The 20,620-nt window shown below is 36.1% G+C and overlaps 2 protein-coding genes across 5 annotated transcripts in view; both read left to right on the forward strand.

Moving 5' to 3' along the window:
• hsd17b12a (hydroxysteroid (17-beta) dehydrogenase 12a) overlaps positions 1 to 2,761 on the forward strand; it is a 57,269-nt gene extending 54,508 nt beyond the window's left edge. For 3 of the 4 annotated variants that reach the window (XM_024281105.2, XM_024281109.2, XM_024281110.2), the window contains 3 exons: positions 334 to 399; positions 1,346 to 1,495; positions 1,664 to 1,914. In XM_024281105.2, the coding sequence (XP_024136873.1) occupies positions 334 to 399; positions 1,346 to 1,495; positions 1,664 to 1,804 (357 nt within the window). In that variant the 3' untranslated portion in view covers positions 1,805 to 1,914. Of the gene's footprint in view, positions 1 to 333; positions 400 to 1,345; positions 1,496 to 1,663 lie in introns of all 4 variants that reach the window. The other variant, XM_024281104.2, reaches the window with a different exon arrangement.
• A 2,878-nt stretch (positions 2,762 to 5,639) lies between these two features.
• alkbh3 (alkB homolog 3, alpha-ketoglutarate dependent dioxygenase) lies at positions 5,640 to 19,783 on the forward strand. Its single transcript, XM_024281103.2, has 10 exons — positions 5,640 to 5,782; positions 7,482 to 7,567; positions 7,685 to 7,794; positions 7,877 to 7,911; positions 8,154 to 8,201; positions 8,828 to 8,931; positions 10,961 to 11,049; positions 11,144 to 11,353; positions 11,717 to 11,815; positions 19,151 to 19,783. The coding sequence occupies exons 2-10, from the start codon at positions 7,492 to 7,494 to the stop codon at positions 19,274 to 19,276; spliced, it is 897 nt and encodes a 298-aa protein (XP_024136871.1). The 5' UTR covers positions 5,640 to 5,782; positions 7,482 to 7,491; the 3' UTR covers positions 19,277 to 19,783.
• Positions 19,784 to 20,620: the final 837 nt, after the last annotated feature.

The raw sequence follows: 20,620 nt of genomic DNA on the forward strand, positions 1-20,620 counted from the left end.
TAGGCATTTTTAATTTTTTAGACTAAGTTGGCATTTAAATAATATTGCAGCTGGTCATCAGCTTCAGTGATTTCAGCATCTTCAGCTATCGTCTCTAGCATCCTAAGCGGCCAAATTCCGCTTACAGCATTCACACTAGAATTATTGTATGTAATGCTAGTGTGAATATATCTAGTTTTAGTTGGTTTAAAGATGGTTAAGATGTCTGTTTTACTTTGTGGATGACCCGATTCATCAACAAATCGGAAAAAATAATTGGTGATTGTTCGAATACTAAAATAATCGTTTGATGTAGCATACTTACAGACTCATTTCCCATCTTTCTCTCTGCAGGCCTTTATGGATTTTTTCTCTCGTGGCCTTCAGGAGGAGTATAGGCGTCAGGGCATCATCATCCAGGTGAGTTGAGGAATGATTCGGCCTGCAGACCAGAAGTTAAAACATTTGTGTTTGTAACTAATAAAGGTTTATGTCATGGCCAAAAAATAGCAAAACATTTTACTTGTTCTGTTTTAAAGCAATCACCAACAGGCCCCTAAGTGGAATGGTTAAATACTGTGCAAAATAATTTTAAATAATTTCTTCTCTGAAGCATCATGTTTCACTCTTGTTTCATGTGGCTGCATAAAGACGCTGAACTTCAGCTTTAAGCTGTGGTGTTTCTAAATATTCCGTTTTTGGAAATAAAACTGGGATTTTCTGCTTTAGACTCCAGTAATGTGCAGAACATATTTTTTACATATGCGCCCTCTTGTGGCTGCAGAGTATAAAGGCTTAATTTTGCTCCCAAAAACAATCCTATTGCAGCGAATATTTTAGATGCTGTTAAAATATTTCATTTTCTTTATTGTTGGAGCTTTAATATACTGTAACTTTTCAACCGCTACCATGATGAACGTGGTTCCAGCAGATTTTGAAGGAGAAAAGCAGCTTTTCTCCTTCAAAATCTGCTGGAATCACGTTCACAAATAAAATAAAATAAAATAAAATAAAATTACATTGAATCAAAGTGTTTTTTTTTTAATGAAAGAGAACAAATGTAATCTTTTTTTTTTTTTTTGAGTTTTTATTTATTTATTAAATCACTGTCAAACTGTCAGACAGTTCAGGGGTGGAGCTACTCTGCTCAGCTCCAAAAGCCACGCCCCCTTAGAGGAGGTTTTGGAAACGGAGGCTTCAGTCCAACATGAAAAATGTCTTTTAAAGGCATTTAGGTTGTGGGATTTTGGTTAAGAACTTCATAATCATAATTAACACACTACTGTGAATGCTTTTTTAATAATAAAAAATGTTCATAGAAGAGGGTTAATGTGATCTAAAATGTCTCATTATTTCCTCTCCCCAGAGTGTGCTGCCATTCTTTGTTGCCACTAAAATGACTCGCATCAGGAAGCCCACCCTGGATAAACCCACTCCAGATCGCTACGTGGCTGCAGAGCTCACCACGGTGGGTCTGCAGAGCCAGACCAATGGCTACTTCCCACACGCTGTCATGGTAAGAAAACGCACCTTTTGGTGCATTTCAGTTTAAACTCCATTTGAGAATATTTTAAGTTTCATTCACCCTCCTTTTTATTTTAATTTCTTGTGGCTAGAATAGAAATCCCCACAGTTCGCAGCTCGTTGAAAGCGTTTTGATCCCGTTGGTTGTGTGTGCCCTCAGGGCTGGGTGACCACCAGGCTGGTGCCCAGCAGCATCGTCATCTTCCTGGGAGCCAGGATGAACCGCCTGCAGCGCACGGGGTACCTGCACCGGAGGAAGCTGCGGGAGATGAAGAACGGAGCAAGTCTGAAGAATGAATAGGGAAATGTTTGACATTGGTGCTGGCAGCCTCCTCTGTAATGACCTGCAGCAGTGTTTTCCAAAGGTGGGAGGATTTAGGGCTAATTTAACCCTTTTTTTGCTTTTGCATTCCAGTAAAAGCACACGTGTGTTGGTTCTGTGATAATAAATGTGCTGATACCTGACGGGGAGAAAAAGCCAAGAGGAAAAACAAGAAGTAAAATGATGAAACCTTTAATAATATAAATGTTATTTTCTTTGTCACTGACACTTATGGTGGGAATAATACAGCAATGCAGATGCTTTGCTAACCCTGCTGTTATAAGCAGTGGAAGAAGGTGATGGGCATTTGTTTTTTTTTTTTTTTAATGTATAAAATTATTTATTTTATATTTGTATGAACACATGTGCCAGACCTTAGGAAGCAATGTGGAACCTAGTTCTGTTTACAAACCAGACATTTATAGACGGCGGTGTCTGCTTTTTAATAACTGCAGTTTACATTTGTTGCAAAAAGCTTGCCGGCTCTTCATCCATATATACATTTTTGTTCTTCTCTTAATCTTGTGTGTTTGCTATCTATTTAAAAGATGTCATTGTGGTTGACTGGGGTTTTTCACATGTTCAATGCCAAAGTGGATCAAGTTCTAGAGATTTTTGTAGCTTTTTTTGCCAAAAAATGGTCAGTTTGAGTGAGGGGTAATTTGTCATTGCATTAAGAATAATTTTATCTGCTATCTAATTATTTGCTCTAATGATATGAAGTCTCATGTATTTCCTCAGGGATACAAACACTGTTTTTACTTCTTCTGCTGTGGTTACTACTCCAAAGTTGCTGCTCAAAGGGGTTTAAATAAACCGAGAACTCCTTTTTATACCCCATCTGACGTGCTCTGACCTGTGCCTTAACCTAATAGCATTGTGAATGTTTTTCTGTGGATTTTAATGATTAAAAATAAATAACAAGTTTTTAAATAAGAATTTCTCTGTTTAAAATGAATTGTTTACATTTGTTCCGCAATTCCAATGGATAATTGTTTTGTTTGTTAATAAAAATTTTGGCACGAAAAATCTTGCTTTTTTTTGTATTTTATTTTGTATTTGTTCTTTTTCTATTTAAAAAAATCCCACTGGTTTAATCCAATCTTTATTGTGTGAATGTTTAGTAGCATTCACACTACAGTGATTCTCCTGCTGCTTTCCGTACGTTAATCGACGTGCAAAAACTCCATCACTCTTTCTTTGATTTCAGCTGTCTTGGTACCGTTCAGAATGTTCCTGCTTGTATTTTTGGTATTCATAAACTTAATAATTTTTGAAATATTGAGCAAAAATATGCCACATAGGAAATGAATGGGATTCTTCAAATTTCAAAATTTTAAGTAGATTAGCAACACTCCTTTAAATAAATTCATAGGCTATGTTTTTATCTTTTATTTTTATTTTTAATTTTTGGAGTATAGCTAGAAATTTAGCAACATGCTAACGTTTTTTGCTAATTTAATTATTGAGTTTTTTTTTTTATGCCAACAAATTCTTTATTTTGACAAAAAGTTTAAAATGAAAGGAAATTGTTAATGTAAATCTGTAAGAAATTGTTTACTGAGTAAAATATAATTTAACTCCAAAACATATATAGAAACTATTTACTTTAAGGGTTTGTCAGTATAATTTAAGAGATCAGGTTAAAGTTCAAACTAACGTTAAGGGAAAACGTGTTTCAGTTTTCTGTGTCAAGCTATGGAATGAATTGAGTGCATAAAAAAAGAACCATTTAATTCTGTTTTAAAAGTCTAAAATATATGTATAAATTATTACAAAACACTTATGTTAAGGATTTTACTTGCATTCATTTTTAAAATATATTTTTTTCTTGATTGCATTAATTTGGTTTGTAAAATTGATCAGCATGGACTTGTAGATTTGAAGGATATTCTTCTAATAAGCGTCATACGCTGCTGCCTATTTTTTTTATTGGTTGTGTGTTCTGTACATTTTTTGTAAATAATGCAAAAGGCAAACTAAACCAGCAAAACTAAACCTAGTTTATTTTTTTGAGCAAAACAAACCAGCAATCCAGAATCTTTAGTGCTCTGTCAACACATTCATTTTATTTAGAACCTTTTTGCTTGATGCTGAATTTTAACTGGCACAAAAGTATTTAAATGCAGATTATAAATAATAAGTTAAAGTGCAACTTAACTCAAAGTGGCCCAAATGAAAGCTTAGGCAAAAGTTAGAAAGTAGAATTTAGAGTGCAGTAGACTGAATCCTAGAGATCCTGTCCAGAACAGGTCTGCAACCATAAAGAACCATTCGGATCCATTTCTTACTGATTACAACCGAGTAGGAACCACAAAGTCGTACTTCGCCTTCAGAAAAATAAGACACAACTTTGTATGGATGATTTTATTACTATTATGATAAATACAAATAAACTAGAGTTTTTTTGGCATGTATTTTTCTTTTGACAGAGGTTCTCATCAATTCCTTTCAAAATAAAACCCACCTTGTACCATATAGAATAATGTCAATGCAGAAAATGTAGTAGTAGGTTGTGTGATGTCAGCAGTGAAAAAAATGCACAATTTGTGTTACAGTAGTTAGTGCATGTCATTCAGACTTTGTAAATAGGAGCTAAATGACCTTAACTGTATATTCTGGACCGTGGAGCACACTTAAAATCCTTTCAATTTTCAACATTTTGAAATCTGCCTTATTTATTAATTCAAGTTGTACTTATTGATCTCTAATTGGTTTTCTGTGGTACATGGTCCTCAAAAATATGTCAAAACGCTGTTAACTATGAAAGATAGATGGATGGTTTGGAGCATCATGGGTACTGTAGTCAGGAATCTCCTAACGTACTCTTATCTATCCTCTTGTATGCTTCAACTGTTTGTGAACGAGTTGACTAAAGCTTTACTTATGTTTCCTAAAGGTTGGCTATTTTTCCTGATACACCTTATAGTCCAAAAGTATATTATTTAAAAAAAAAAAAAAAACATTTATATGCTTTTTTTTAACCAGAGAGCCACATGAGTGAGGAGTGTAATTTGCAAACAAACCATGTTTCTGTAACAAATAGCAGCTGTAAGAATAATCAACTTGTAGAATTTAAGTTAATCACATTTTCTTTTTTTGTTTGTTTTTTAAGCTGTTTTGGAGTTTATCTAATATCTCAGCTTCATGCTAGCTGTTTGGCTAATTGGGGCTTTTTTTGTTTGTTTGTTTTGTTTTTTAGGCTGTTTAGAGTTAGGCTAATATTTACACACTAGCTCTCTTTTTAGACATTTTTCAGTTTTTTAAAGCTATTTTGAAGTTTGATTATTTTTAAGCTGCTAACTGCTAACTGAACCTAGTATTTATTATTTATTTATTTATTTTTTATTTTTTGGCTAATTTGGCATCTAATATTTTAGATGGCTATCAGCTTCAGCCTTTTCAGCTATCAGCACTAGCATCTTCAGCAGCCAAATTCAGCTTACAGCATTCACACTAGCATTATTGCAGGTAATGCTATATATCTAGTTCATAATTATGTTAAAAATTTACTAATTTATTGTTAAAAATGTAGTTTTAGAGTGTTCAATAAATTTTTATCCTGTTCGCCCTGCGACCTAAAGTGTGTATTAGAATTTGGCCTCCTGTGTGATTGAGTTTGACACAGAAAAAGATTAGGGCCACTGAAAAGAAAAAAAAAAGCTTTTTCATGCGCTTTTTTCTTCAGGGGCCCTAATCCTCTTCCGTAGTTTGACACCCCTGCAGTAAGGCCATAGACTGTATATAAGAATAATAATAATAATTATTATTATTTTTAGAGTCAATGAGTAAGGCCTAAAAAAAAAAAAAAAAAAAAAAGAAAAGAAAAAATTCCGGAACCTTTGTTCCCCACCTGCGTTTCTAGTACGACTTGTTTTGGAAAGACACACTGGCCATAAAATCGCTTGTTTTACTCGGATCAGCTGCATCTTTCGTGGCTGTTGGAGAGTTTCTTAGGTAAGTTGCTGCATATTCCAAAAATGATGAAAAAAATAAAAAGTTTACTTGTTAATTTTCATGTTTTGATCATTTGACATGAAGGTTTTTAATTAAGTTCTGCTGCGAGTTAACTCAGATTTATGACTAACTGCGATGGGAGTTAGCTAAGTTACCTCTAATGTGACTATTTTGAGATGGAACTAATACAAACATTTATTACTGCCAAGTTTTTCTTCAAACTTGAGAAAGCATCATGAAGGATAAATAAACATGCTAGCGTTTTAGTCTCTAGAAAACACGTGAAAGTCCCAACACTTAGTGTTAAGAAGAACACTTCAAAATCTAAAGTTAAGAAAATGCACAAGTTTGCATTCATCACAACTGGATCTTCACATGGTTCTTAGAGCTTCAAATCGCAAAAGAAGAAATAAGAGAACAGATAGTTTAAGTTGTCAATTTTTGGAAAGTAACAATTGAATGAACTGGACTGTTCATCAGATGATCAAAAGTTTGAGGAGACAGCTTTTAAAAGCCTGAATTTGCACCACAAAATCCATTACATGTTTTTTTTTTTTTTAATACCGGCGTCTATTTAGTTTCTACTTATTTTCAACTTTTCTGATCATTTTGTCAATGTCTCTTTATGGCAAACACAAAAACAGGTGAATTTCTTTAAAGGTGTCGAGATTGTGGAGCTGCAAGGAAGTCTTCTCTAAAGCTGCCATCGGGCTGAGGGTGGACGCAGTAAAACAGTTATTTTGACATTTTTAAAAGATTCTGAGGGTTACGAAACAAAAAAGTCGAGTGAGAGTCCCCAAAAAAATGTCACCGACACCAAGACATGGGATGATCCTTGACCCAAACTAAGATCCTCACTGGTTCTGACTTACCCGGTAATGACCAGACGGCATCTGAAAGAGAAGAGCTTCAATAGCAAAAAGCATCTTTGAAGATCACGTCTCCATCCAAAATTTCCTTTTAGACCCCAAACACATTCAAAGTAGAGGAAAGGTCTCTTCTCTGATGAGAACAAAGGGAACCTTGTCAAAAGATCCCACCTGAAATGTTCTCTGTGCGGCACAGTAGAGGAGCCTTCATGGTCTGGGCTGCTTTTTCCTTCAATGGAACAATGGAGTTTCAAACCTCAGCTGGCCGGGGGGGCTTCCCTCATGATTGAGGACCCTCGTCTGAGTGGTGAGGACTGAACAGGACAGTTCAGAACCTCCAACTTTTTTGAGGATGTTGTTCTCCATCTTCACCACTTGGCTCAACATTCCCAAGACAAGCCTTTTGGAGACACATCAAGAGCGGTGGAGCGTTTCGTTTGGATCTTCTGAGTTCTGCATGTAGAATGTAACAGGGTTTTTGAGCTATGATCCTAAACTTTGGATCAGCTGATGAACCCCCCAGTTCAGCTACATTGTTTTAAATCAGTTGCCTGCTCAAAATGAAGCTCATTCCCTTTTCTTATTTTTACATTTTGAAGCTCAATTTAGAACCCTGTGAAATCTAGATATGGAAAATGCAAATTCATGTGGTTTCTTAACTGGTCTTAAGATTTCGATTCCATGAAATAGAGTCTTTGGGACAAAATGCTTCCCCCAGGATACCATTCAGAAAATCCGTTTATATAGCAAGGTTCCAATCTTTTCTCATGCACAATTTCTGCAGAATTCTGTACAATTTCTGTCAAGAATGAATTCTTATCATCCTCTAGATCCGATCCAATGTCGGATAAGCGTCAACGTGCGCGAGTCCAGGGCTCCTGGGCCAAACAGTCTCCCAAACCCTCAGGTCAAACAGGTAATTAAGGCTGTAAAGGTGCAGGTTCTCTTAAGTGTCCCCTAGAAAGTTCTTTTACACGTTCAAGTCACATTATTTTACTGGATCGGACTGATTGGAGAAATCTCCCTCTTACAGGTATTGCCCCAAAGAACAATCAGCCTATCAGTGCCAATGCAGCCTTTGGCTCTTGGAGATTTGGAAATGAGAAGGCTTCCAAAGCTTTTGAGTTCCATCAGCCTACTAAGGTGACAAGCTTTATTTTTATTTACAATAAGATGATTTATTTAAGCTACTTCAAAATAATGTTCTTTTTTTCCTTCTTTGCAGCCAGTTAGAGAAGTTCCTCCAGAGAGAGTGATAGAGTAAGTCAGGGGTGTCAAACTCAATACACAAGAGAGCAAAATCCAAAACACACCTTAGGTCGCGGGCCGAACAGGATAAACATTTATTGGACACTCTAAAACTACAATTTTTTAAACTTTAAAACTGTAATTTTAATAAGTGAACCACTGACCAAAAAAGGTTTTTCTTTAATTCAGTGATCACTTGTGTGCAGCATCAGTAGTTGAAGTTTGTATAACAGAACAAATCTTTCTGTTGACAGACATGCTGGGGAATATGAAATCAGCTACGGACCAGCGGGAGTGTCTCGGTAAGGACTGTTTAGTTTGGGGTAAATCCCTCCCACTTTCATATATTTGTTAATATATTTGTTGACCACATGTGAATCTCTGCAATAGATACAACACATTTGTCGCTGAGTTTTTAGTCAGTAGATGGCAGCAGCACCACATGTCTGTAACGCTCAAATCATCTTTGTCCCTTAATAATTCAGACATTTTTAATCTAAACTTAATATTTGATACTATAAACAATCTTGTAGATTAAAACTGTGAGCAAAGTTGTTTTATTTTTTTAGACGATAGAACTGCATCATGTTCAAATGTCATAATATTAACCCTTCGGTACATGACTGTCCTGATTCAGCCCTCTAATGTATGAAAATGTACAACTTAGTTCAGGACTAGCAAGAAAATCATCATCTAGAATAGACAGGAATCCAGCTGCTGCTGAGAGCACATTCATTCATCTGGACTGCATAAAAAAGGACAATTAAGTGCAGATCTACACTCCATCACAAGAACTTTATATCTGAGTGTCAACAGTTTGGACAGAGTTTGCACTGAGAGGTTTTGGGGGAGTAAAAAGCATAAAGGATGGACTTTTCCATTTTGGATTTTGGATGACAGTTTGTGTTTTATTCTTTTTGTCCTGCAGATTACGTCTGCAGCCGGGGTTCCTCTCCACAGAGGAGGCAGACTGGATGTTCAGTAAGCTGCTAGCAGAGCTTCCTTGGTCTCAGAAGACCAACTACAGACAGGGTGAGCACAGCGACCACTGATGGTGGAGCTTCAAGCATGAAAACTGACCAGTGAAGACTGACCTTTTGCTCTGGGATATTTCACTTTATCTATTTTTTAGAGCTGTGAATGTCGACACGTTAACACGCGTGATTAATAGAACATAATGAATTCATTAATATGTATTAACAACCCCAGACGTCCTGCTGTGAAGCTGTGAGATCAGAGTAATAAACTCTGTCTAAAATAGACTTTTTTTACATTCTGTGGTTCTATAAAATGAAAGAGATAATATGGTATTTATTTGTAGTTTTTGGACAAAAGTGATCTTTTACTTTAATAAGTAAGGCGGGGATCAAAAGTCAATCTGACGTTATCTGTTTTATGCTTATCTATTGAAATAGTTTATGTTTATAAATCAAAAATATGACGTTGTGTTCTTGGTAAAATCCATCTCCAGTTCTGTCTGTGCGATTCTGCACCACAGCAGATAGACAGGATGGTGTAGACGGTTTCTAAACAATCCTCACATAGAAGGCTTGTTCCTGCTCCATCATTCTGTGTGATGCTGGACTGAAGAAGGACGGACTGAAGCATCAAACCAAACTCTTCCTGCCGGCTCTACAAATCCCTCTGCACACTCGTGTTTTCCCTGCCTTTCTGTTTTCCTATTATAAACCTCCTTTCATGGAAAAAGTTTATCTTTGGAGAATGACGGCACATTTTTAAAAACATGAGTCCCACAAGAGCAGAATACTTTAGTCCTATTATGAATGATGACAGATCAAGTTTGTTTAGGTTTCCTCTGTGACCCTGTACCAGAGGACCGGCCAAAACACTCTAATGGAGCAGAATGGGTTCTTGGAAGAGATCAGGTTGTTGGCAAGAAAAGAGACATCCACCCAAAGAGGAGAGCAGACCACAGAAATTCAATTGAGGTGCTTACCTTACGGTTTGTTTGGAAATAAAGTCCTGCAACAAACCAGATTATTGTCCGATTCTTGCAAAGGACAAGATGGAAAACAAATGTAGAAATGTTCTGCTCTTCTTTAAACTGCCTGAAGTCACAAAAACATCAGAGATCGATGTGAACTCCTGTTCTGGGCACAGAAGCATCAACAAGAGCATCTATCCAACATAGAATGAAAATTGAAAAACACGAAAGGAATTGTACAATGACAACAAGACAGTTAAAAACACTGACTTAAGTTTTATTGACAAAAAACGCATAGTTTTAGTCTTTGAAGCCAAAGTCAGTTTTAATGTTTCTGATTTTAGACACTATAAAAATATTTTATTGCCAACAAAAAAATAAATAACCTCCAATTATAAGATTTAATGTTTTTTCTTTGTATTTTTGTTAGTTTTTAAAATTTTATTCTTCTTTTTATTTAGACAACGTGTCAAAGTCAAGGCCCGGGGCCAGATCCGGCCCTCCAGATCATTTTATTTATTGTTTTTACTGGCACGATGTTATCTTAAGCTCATTTCTAACTTCTGTAATTTGGGAAAATCATATTTTTATGGAAAGTAAAATATTGAAAGATATTTAAGGTTTAAGTTGATTTATTCTGGAATAATATTCCTGTATTTTTATTATTCATAATTATGTTAAAAAGTTACAGTTTTAAATCGTCATGCTGTTAGAAAATGCCAAAATAGTCCAGAAAGCTAAGATTTTTTAGGCTATTTTGGAGTTGAGCTTATATTTCAGCTACATGCTAGCTGTTTGGCTAACTGGTCTTTTCTTAAATTTTTTTTTAGTTTGGCTAATTTGGCATTTAGCTAATATTTTAGCTGGTTATCAATTTCAGCATCTTCAGTAGCTAAATTCATCTTACAGCATTCACACTAGCATTATCACAGGTAATACTATATATCTAGTTCATAGTTATGTTAAAAAGTTGTGGTTTTAAAGTTTTCTAAATGTAGTTTTAGAGTGTTTAATAAATATTTATCCTGTTCGGCCTGCTACAGATGTGTTTTGGATTTTGTCCCCTGTGTGATTGATTTTGTCACCCCTCATTCATTGTCATTTGCTGACCCTCAGGTGAGGCATACGAGGAGCCCAGACTAACTTGTTGGTTTGGAGAGTTGCCGTATACATACGCTCGTTCCACTATGCCCTCTAACCCTCAGGTAAAACACAAACTTAAACTCAGTGTTCGCCTTCATCCTAACATTTGGACCCACATTCAGTTGAATCTTTTGCTGAATTGTCTTTTTTCTGCAGTGGCCCCCCGTGCTGGAAACTCTCCGTGCAGCAGTGGAGCAGACGACCGGATGCTCCTTCAACTCTTTGTTATGTAACTTGTATCGCGATGGGCATGACAGCATTGGCTGGCACAGTGATGACGAGGCCTCTTTAGGAGCCAAACCAACCATCGCCTCTGTGAGTCTGGGCGACACCAGAGTGTTCAGCCTCCGCAAGCAGCCTCCACCGGTGAGAGCTTATGTAGCATTCCTCACATCAAAGTCCCACTCCCGTCATCTTTCCATCTATTTTCAAATGGTCTTTTAAGTATGATGATGCAGTTTTTAGCCAAAATAATTACAAAAACCAGTCGTTTTCTAGGACATAGTTTCTGCAGAGCAACAAGAGTTCATTCGAAATTCACCTCAGTGTTGTTGGTGAGACAGGAAGTCCCCTTGTACTCTTTTCCCATCATCTGTTTTTTTTTTACACACTCTCCTGCTCACAACCCCAATCTAACATTAGCAGTGCAACAAAAATCTCAGCATCATCCGAGTTATCCAGTCGTACGGTTTGGATCCAGTGTCCAGCTTTGAGCTCTGTGTTTGTCAGGAGGAGGATGGTGACTACACCTATGTGGAACGGATTCGGGTTCCTTTGACTCACGGGACTCTTCTACTGATGGAAGGAGCCACACAAGATGACTGGCAGGTGTGCTTTATATTTTAATACTTTTTATTATTATAACTTTTCAATAGGGCTGTGAAAGTCGACGCGTTAATATTTATTAACCCATGTGTTAATAAATATTAACGCCCTCAGGTGTCCTGCCGTGCGGCTGTGAAGTCAATGTAATGAAACTCCGTCTAAAATAAACTTTAAAGGGGTCACACCATGATTTTCTTCAGCTTTCCAGGGTGAACTATATACATATAAATGATCACATATTACCTTCAGAACACTAAAAAACAGATTATTTGTGAAATATGAGTCATTTTTGCGGACCGTTTTAATACTGGAAGTAAAACGACTTGATCTCTGAGGCTCCGCCTTTCGCTCCTTTTTGGTCCCGCCCAAAAAACGACGTCATCCTTGAGCCTGCCTATAAACCAATAAGACTCCTCAGCGAAACGGAGCCGTCTGCTATGAGAAATTCAGAGAAGAAACAGACTATTTTATTTTGAGATGACGACATCACAAGTTTTCCTCAGTAAGCAGCACCGGTGTTGTCTAAAAATGGCGGAAACTACGCGGTTTACTGCAAAAGTTCTGCCCTTCAGAATGGACAGACACGCCCCCACATGAGTAGATTCCAGTCAAGCCGACCTGAAATCCAGATGGATCAAACTTATCCCCAAAAGAATTGTTTTATTATTTGTCACAAACATAATAAAGAAAATATATGAGAAAAAAGGCAAAAGCTGAAAAAAAAAAAAAACAGAATTCCAGTAAAAAATGTCAAATAAACAGCAGTGGGAAATTCTTATTTTTGAGGACTGGCTGTGTGACTTTAGCCTGGATTATTTTGTATTTTCATCCAAAAACATGTTGATTAGTGTGTTTACTAATTGTATTCTTGTTGTTTTTATAAAATTACACCTAAAACTTTCAATCTATGTTGTAAAAACAGTTTTAATCGTTTTTGGGGTTTCCACAGCAAAATAAATCCAATTTTTCCAGATGGAATTTTCTGTTTTTCCATGATTGTATGTCTAGTGTGGGGATATAACATGGAAAAATGACTAAATAAAGGCAGTGTCACATAGGAGAGGTTGTGTTGATTAAAATGATGCCAAATAACCAAACGGTTACTCTTTCAAATTGTGAATACAGATAATTCAAAGCAGACAAAAGCTGAGTTTTAGACCCTTAATGGGTTAAAAATAAATGTTCTAAATGTACAATTTTGCGTGTGACTATTTGCAGATTATAAGTGGCTGGAAAATACTGTAACTAAAAAAATAAACAATTGTAATCAATTTTTTCAGTTTTGCATTGAATTGTTTAATTTTTTTTAATGGATTCCTGGCCTTAGTTTTAAAGCTAAAATTATGTATTTATATTATATTTACATAAGATGCACCACGTTTTCCTGTTTTTTATAGAGGACAATACAAATAGTTGAGGGACTTTCCAAGAACATCCCTTTTCACATTCACACTATTACACTGTCACACACTCACACCTGGAAGCTGCCCGGTTCCACCAACAGACCTGCCTGTGGTCACGTCTTTCTTCTTTTTCTTCTTTTGCTCGACGTCGGCACTAGAGCTGTGACGTCGACCCTGTTTAGGGTTGTCGTGGCTGTGATCTACCGCATGGTTCGCCAGGCCACATGCAGGCTGTGGTCACAAGTGCCTCCATTCCAGCTATTGGAGCTAAGAGCCTTGCTCCAAGGCACCACAGAGTAAAACAAAGACTCTCCCACTCAGACCGGATCCTGCTGGTCCAGAGAGCCTGTCACCCCCCCCCCACCCAGATGTCGCTAACAATTCCCCCACCATGACATGTTTTTGGGGTTTTCTGTGGTGGATGCATGTGAACCCCTTTTGAGGGGTCGGGGAAGTTCAAATAAACTCAACAGCAACCTCAAAGAGTTTTATGGCCACGAGGAGAGGAAGGAGGTTTACTCCTCCAGTGATGACGAGAAAGATTTTTATTCAAATCTGCAATAAACTGGAACACTGAGACCAAAGTAAGGACAAATCCAGCCAAACAGTACAGTTACTATATCATAATATTTATCAGTTTGTAATCATTAAAGCTCTATGGGACTTAGTGGCTCTTAGGATGCAAAATTCAAGCATAAAACTAAGAAACAAACTGGCTTGCACATTTTTGGAATGAGCCTTTTGATCTTATTGTACTCTTTTGATTACCAGTTTTTAAATTCCCAATCCAGCTATATTTTTTCCTATTGTAAAAGTATTTCCCAGGGGGAAATCGATTTGACGACATTTTGTTTGTCAATAATTGTATCGATTTGAAATGTTGACATTACAATATTTAACTAGAAAAGTTCCATTACCTGTGAAAATAATAGTGTGAATGCTTTTCGCTCAATCTGCTTACTGAAGATGCCGGAGATGTTTGCTGAAAATGGTGAAGCAATTTAGGCTTCTCTAACTGCTGAAGGGATTTGCTGAAATAGAAAACATTTTCAAAAAGCTAAATTGGCTAAAAGACTTGAGATTTTGTTAAAGAACTATGACAGACCGCTGAAGTTGGCTTAAATTTCTGAAAAATTTGTTGTAAGTTTGCTTAAAAATCATCAATACATGGAAATTTTGCTGAAACATGTCTAATGCTTAAATATGAGCTAAAATCCAAATTAGCCCCAAAAATAATAGATTACGAATTAGCCTAAAAAGCTAGCACATTGCTAACATACCAGCTCAACTTCAAAATAGACTAAAAATCCTTAGTAAATGCCAAATTATATAAAAATATGTTAGCCTGTTGTAAAAATATTAGCTAAACTCAAAAGTAGCCCAAAGGACCACAGTAGATAACAAACTAGCCCAAAACGTTAGCATGTTGCTAAAATATTATCTAAATTCCATATTAGCTTAAAAAATATCAGTAGATTTCAAATTAGCTAGCATAATGCTAATTTAACAGCTCAATGTCAAATGATTTTATAACTACTGTAAATGAGGGTTTCAAAGTGCACACAGTTTTTAAACCTTTCGAAAAATGTCTCATTAGCTGTGTTTCCATTACATATAAGTAAAAAAACCCTCAGAAACACAGTTTTAATCTTAAATTATTTTAGACATGTCCTCCATCGTGAGAAAAATGCTTCAAGAACATGTTAAAAACACAAAAAAGATGATTTTATTGGGGTTTAGCTCATATTTAAGCAACACATTAAATATTTTTGCAATATTGGCATATATTAAGGATTTTACAGCAATTTTACTACACATTTTTCAGAAATGTGGGTCATCTTCAGGGCTCTTTCATAGTTCTTTAACAAAATTTCCAGTCTAAGCAAATTTAACATTTTGCAAATATTTTTTTTGCATTTTCAGCAAGTCCTTTCAGCAATTAAAGTCAATAGCGTCTTCAGCATCTTCATCAACTACTTTCAGCAAAACACATTCACACGAACATTATCACAGGTAGTGCAACTTTTCTAGTTCTTTCTGCTGTCCTTAACAGTTGAAGCAGCTGTTCTTTTAACAGAGCTTAGACATGTATCATGTTAATTCATAGACTATAAACCCAGTCTGCCTTTGTTTTGTCTGTTTCTGACTGAACACATGAGAAAACTGGATACAGACAGGCTCCTCCCACCGAACAGGTGCACCAGGATGGATGAGGTGTCCTGCAGAGACGTGCCGAGCTTCAGCTTAATGAGAGCGATTTGTTTTCCGATCAGAGACGAGCGTGTGGGTTTTGTGAGGTGGAGTGGCTTTGAATGTGTGTGTCTGGGTGTTTTTGTTGGGTCACATTCAGCAGCCTTTTAATGCAGTATTTCAATTGAATCCTGGTCTAAAATCAAAGCTTTACACCAACAGACAAAGATCTTCACACGTTTAGAGAAGTATTTTCATGTCATGTGTTAAAGTCAAGGCTTTATCCGACCTCCAGATCATTTTATTTTATTATTTATGGCCCGATGATATCTTGTACTTATTTTTAACTTGTCTAATTTTGACAAAAAATATTTTGTATGAGAGTAAAATATTGAAAGTTATTTAAGATTTAAGTTGATTTATTCTGGAATAATATTCCTGACTTTTTATTATTCATAATTATGTTTAAAAGTTACAGTTTTAAAGTTAAAAAAGGGCATTCTGCTAGCTTTGTGGACTCTTAGACTATAATTTTTAGACTGATATTTCAGCTACATGCTAGCTGTTTTGGGTAATTTGGGCTTTTTTGTTTTAGTTTTTTAGGCTATTTTAAAGTCAGGCTAATATTTACATGCTAACCGTTTTAGCTAATTTAGACTTTCTTCATTTTTTACACAATTTTGAACTTTAGCTAATATTTCAGCTACATGCCAGCTGTTTTGGCTAATTTGGGCTTTTTTTTATTTTTAGGCTATTTTGAAGTTTAGCTGTTTTTCAGCTACGTGGTAGCTGGGTTGGCTAAATATTTTAGCTGGCTATCAGCATCAGCGTTTTCAGATATCAATTTCAGCATCTTCAACGACCAAATTCAGCTTACAGCATTCACACTAGCATTATCACAGGTAATGCTATATATCTAGTTCATAATTATGTTAAAAAGTTACTGTTTTAAAGTTTTAAAATGTAGTTTTAGAGTGTTCAATAAATATTTATCCTGTTCAACCTCAGGTGTGTTTTGGCCCCTTGTGAGTTTGACATCCCTGATTTAAAGCAAAGAGTTGAATTCAATTAAATGTATTTATTTCTCGGGGACAGCACACATTAAAAGCATTCCATGCAATGATCCAGAATTAGCCCAGCGGCTGCTTTTCATCTGTTGTCACTGGACAGATAATAAAATTGTCAACCTAAAAAGCTAAAAACGGGTAAACAATAAATATAAAATGAAAAGACAATCACTTAAAATACATTTTTTTAAAAAACTATACATTACAAAAATTAAAACAAATATAAAATACAAATATTGTTAATAATAAAGGGTTTGTCGTGATTTGAACGAAGGTCAAATTCAAGACAGTATTTTGAAAATATAATTCTTCCTCATTGTGACTCATAATTTAATCTCTATATATTTAGTGCTAATCAAAGTGGATTCATGAAAGAGCCATGAAATCTTTCTTCTAAAGGATGTTAGAAACTCTGAATGGTGTCTGTTACAAGAAGAGGACTCGCCTAAGTGGTCAGTTCATGCTTGTCCACTATTTCAACCTATCAAAGCGGAGCTTCAGGTGTGGAACGAAGCTTTAAAGGCCACAGGAATGAAGTAAGGACCACAGAAAGCAAAAGCAAAGGGGTGTTATCCAAAAAGGAAGACAGGAAAAGGTCAGAGAAGTTTTATGTTGCTTCAAGGGTTTTGTTGCTCCTGCTTGGAAAAAGATCATTCTGACTATCAATCCTTCCTGGTGTTACTGCGTTCACCAACTTGGCTCAGGCAGAGGGGTTTGGAACTGAGGGCAGATAATTAACAGACCTGTCAGGTGTGTGGAAAGACTTGAGGTATAGAATCTGAATGTTTAGTTATTTATGTCCTTTATGATGTGTTGTTGTTTTATTAAATAAGAATTCATTAGAAGATGAACAGACATTTTAGGAGAAATGTTTAGTGGTGATTTAAGTCCCACTCCAATCCAGTTTTGATCTGTTGTAAAAGTGTTCCTGCTGGTCTTTTCATCATGATTGTGCTGTTTTTAGACAAAATGTAAAAAAAAAAACCTGTTGTTTTATAGGACAGTTTCTGCAGGAGTTCATCAGAAAGTCACCTTTGACTGGGGGGTGAACAACCTTCTTCCAGTTGCTGAGAGTTCTCTCACTAAGCAGAGCTGGGAGCTTGTGGTCTGAGCAGTGAATGTTCTAATGTTCTACGTCACAAATAAGCTGCTTTTTCAAACAGGATTCACCACCTTTTGAACCAGAATAGTATTTTTGTATGGAGAGAAATAAGTATCACCCAGATTTGATTCCTGATTTGTAACTCATATAAAACATTTTGAGCATAAGCACAAAAATGACAAAATAATAAAAAAAACTAATAATAACATGTACACATGCACAAATTAAAAGGACAACAGCTTGAAATTAATCATACACACAAATCTTTAAAAATTTCTCACAAATCACCTCTTACACACTTACAAAACAGCAGTTACGCAAGAACCTGTGGTGAAACTCTTCATGTCTCAGAGGTTCGTCTGTGAGAGATGCGTTTAAATACCTCCACAATGCTCGGTCATCAGAGTTTTCTTATCACCATTTTGAACTTGGACAAAAAAAAGTTTCCTTCCTTCTTTCTTTAAAAATTATTTTTAGTTTTTTTTAGAGACATTCATGCTCTTAATTGTTATTTAGTATGCAGTCCTGAATGTGCCTTAATTTGTGCCGTTTTACCGTTTGACAAATGTCCCCCAAACATGCATCCATGTGTTTGGACCTCTCTCTGTAAACCTTTGAGGAGTTTAGTTTAGACCAGACGTCTACAACCTGCAGCTCCAGATCCACGTGTGGCTTTTTCCTCTAAGAGTCATGGAGACTGCTGACCCAGCATGTCGACCGTCTGAGTCAGCAGCTCCCCCTAAAGAAAACATCTAAAGAAAACAAATAAACAAAGCCTGCAAACTAAGACTACCAAGATCCAAGAAAAACTTTGGTAAAAAGTTTGATCTTTTATGAGTTAAAAGCACATATTATCCTATCTGCACAACATTGGTTATAAAAAAATCACATTTTTAGAGATGGTAGGTTCTTTATATATTTTTGCTTTTGTTCGTGCCAAAAAATAGACATAATTTATAATTAGTATTAAAAAAAAGACGGTCATAAATGCAAATGCAAATTTCTTAATGGCTAAAGTAAGGGGCTCCTTCTAGGTTCTGATCAGTAGAAAACGAGCCCAAACGGCTCTTTAGCCGCTAAAGGTTGCCGACCCCAGGTTTTCTTAATTCTTTCAGAGGAAACTATGTTCATAAATATGATAATATATTACCTATGGCAGATTAAAGAACACTTTTTTTGTGAAATATGAATTATTATCATGAACTCTTTTTCTACCTGAAAGTAACACGACTCGACCTCTGAGACTCCGCCTTTCAGAAAACACAGAAACAAACGACAAAGTGAAAGCGTTTTGCCGATCAGTGTTAGCCTTAGGGCGGTTCTGGCAGTGCAGACTCCTCTTGGAAGGGGCTGTTCTCACTCGTCTACATCACAATGTGAGGAGAACCCACTGGTTGGGAGGGGCTGGTGCTCAGAGAGCGGGTTTGAGAGGAATACTCAGGAGTGTGTGAACGGATAAAAACACCACTTTGGGGTTGTTTAAACTGAGAAATGAACATTATAATACACATAGAAGCAAAAAAAAGTTGGTTTTACATGATATAATCTCTTTAATCTATACTTTCTATCTTCCCAGCACCGAGTGGCTAAAGAGTACCATGACAGGGGTCCACGCATCAACTTGACCTTCAGAACCATCTTCCCAGAACCGGAGGGCCACAGACCCGGCACCAAGATGAGATTCACTGAAAAGGATTCATAAAATATCCTCATGAGAAGAAAGCTGACTGTGTTTCTGCTGTTTGCATAAACTAAGTTTGTTCAAAAAATCAAGGATCAGCTGTTTGGGGGTTTTTTGGTTTATTTATTAAATGTATCGGACCGGTTCAAATGGACCGCATAAACACCAGTTACCCCAACAACTTTGGAAAAGCAGAGAAGAAGAAAGGGTTTCTAAAAGTTCTATTTGACAGGTTTATTTATTTGGAATAAACTGCTGTTTATGACAAGTTATTAAAGAAATACATTTCACCATTTCACCCATTATTGGTTTTTCTTTCAAAGAAGGAAATTTTGACGATTGGTTTCACCAAATACTGGAACTGATGTGGCGCCAAATCTGTTATGTCATTCTTTTTCAAATGGAGTTTTTCTATCATTTCATCAACTATCACTACCTGTTGACGTTTGGTGTGTCAGTTAATGTGACAACGTTCCATTTCATCAGGTGTCTTAATAAAGAAGGCGAATTATTTAATTGATGAACCAACAGTGTTGACTGGTCTGTTTATCATGAAGAAAACGTGTTTGGTTTGTTTCACAACATAAAGTGGGAGCACCGTGAGCAGCTAAATGCTAGCTGTTTTGACTAACCCACATTTTTTTTTTGTTGTTTTTTAGGCTGTTTTGGAGTTTAGCACATATTTTAGTTGGCTATCAGCATCAGCTTTTTCAGCTTTCAACTTCAGCGCTCTCAGCTATTAGCTTTAGCATCTTCAGCATCCAAATTCAGCTTACAGCATTCACACTAGCATTATCACAGGTAATGTTATATATCTAGTTCATAATTATGTTAAAAAGTTACAGTTTTAAAAATGTAGTTTTAGAGTGTTCAATAAATGTTTATCCTGTTCGACCCGTGACCTAAGGTGTGTTTTGGATTTTTGCCCCCTGTGCGATTGAGTTTGACACTCCTGATTTATGTCGTAAAAGTCTACCGTTATTTCCAATGAGCATCAGGTTTATAAATGAGAAGGACTAAAGCAGATCATTGTCCTCAACAGTCATGCCTCCATTTTTTTTATCCAGGTGTGTTTGCCACGAGACATTTTCTATTATGTTAAACTGCAAAATCAATTCTTCACTGACGTAACACATAAACCAAATGTTATGTAGCAATGAAAGTATGACGGAAAAATGCAAAGCTGTAACTCAGTTTAATGAAGGATCATAAATAAATGAAGATGTTCAAATTTAGGCTCTTGTTTGAACATATAAATCAAGATCATCTTAATTTGTTAAAAATGACAATTACAACAAATAAAGGAAACATTTTCATGTTAAAATCCCCCCATGACAATTTATTTAAATTAAAAAAATGTTCCCA

This window comes from Oryzias melastigma, linkage group LG6 (genome assembly GCF_002922805.2).
Source record: "Oryzias melastigma strain HK-1 linkage group LG6, ASM292280v2, whole genome shotgun sequence".
In the NCBI taxonomy this organism is placed as follows: domain Eukaryota; kingdom Metazoa; phylum Chordata; class Actinopteri; order Beloniformes; family Adrianichthyidae; genus Oryzias; species Oryzias melastigma.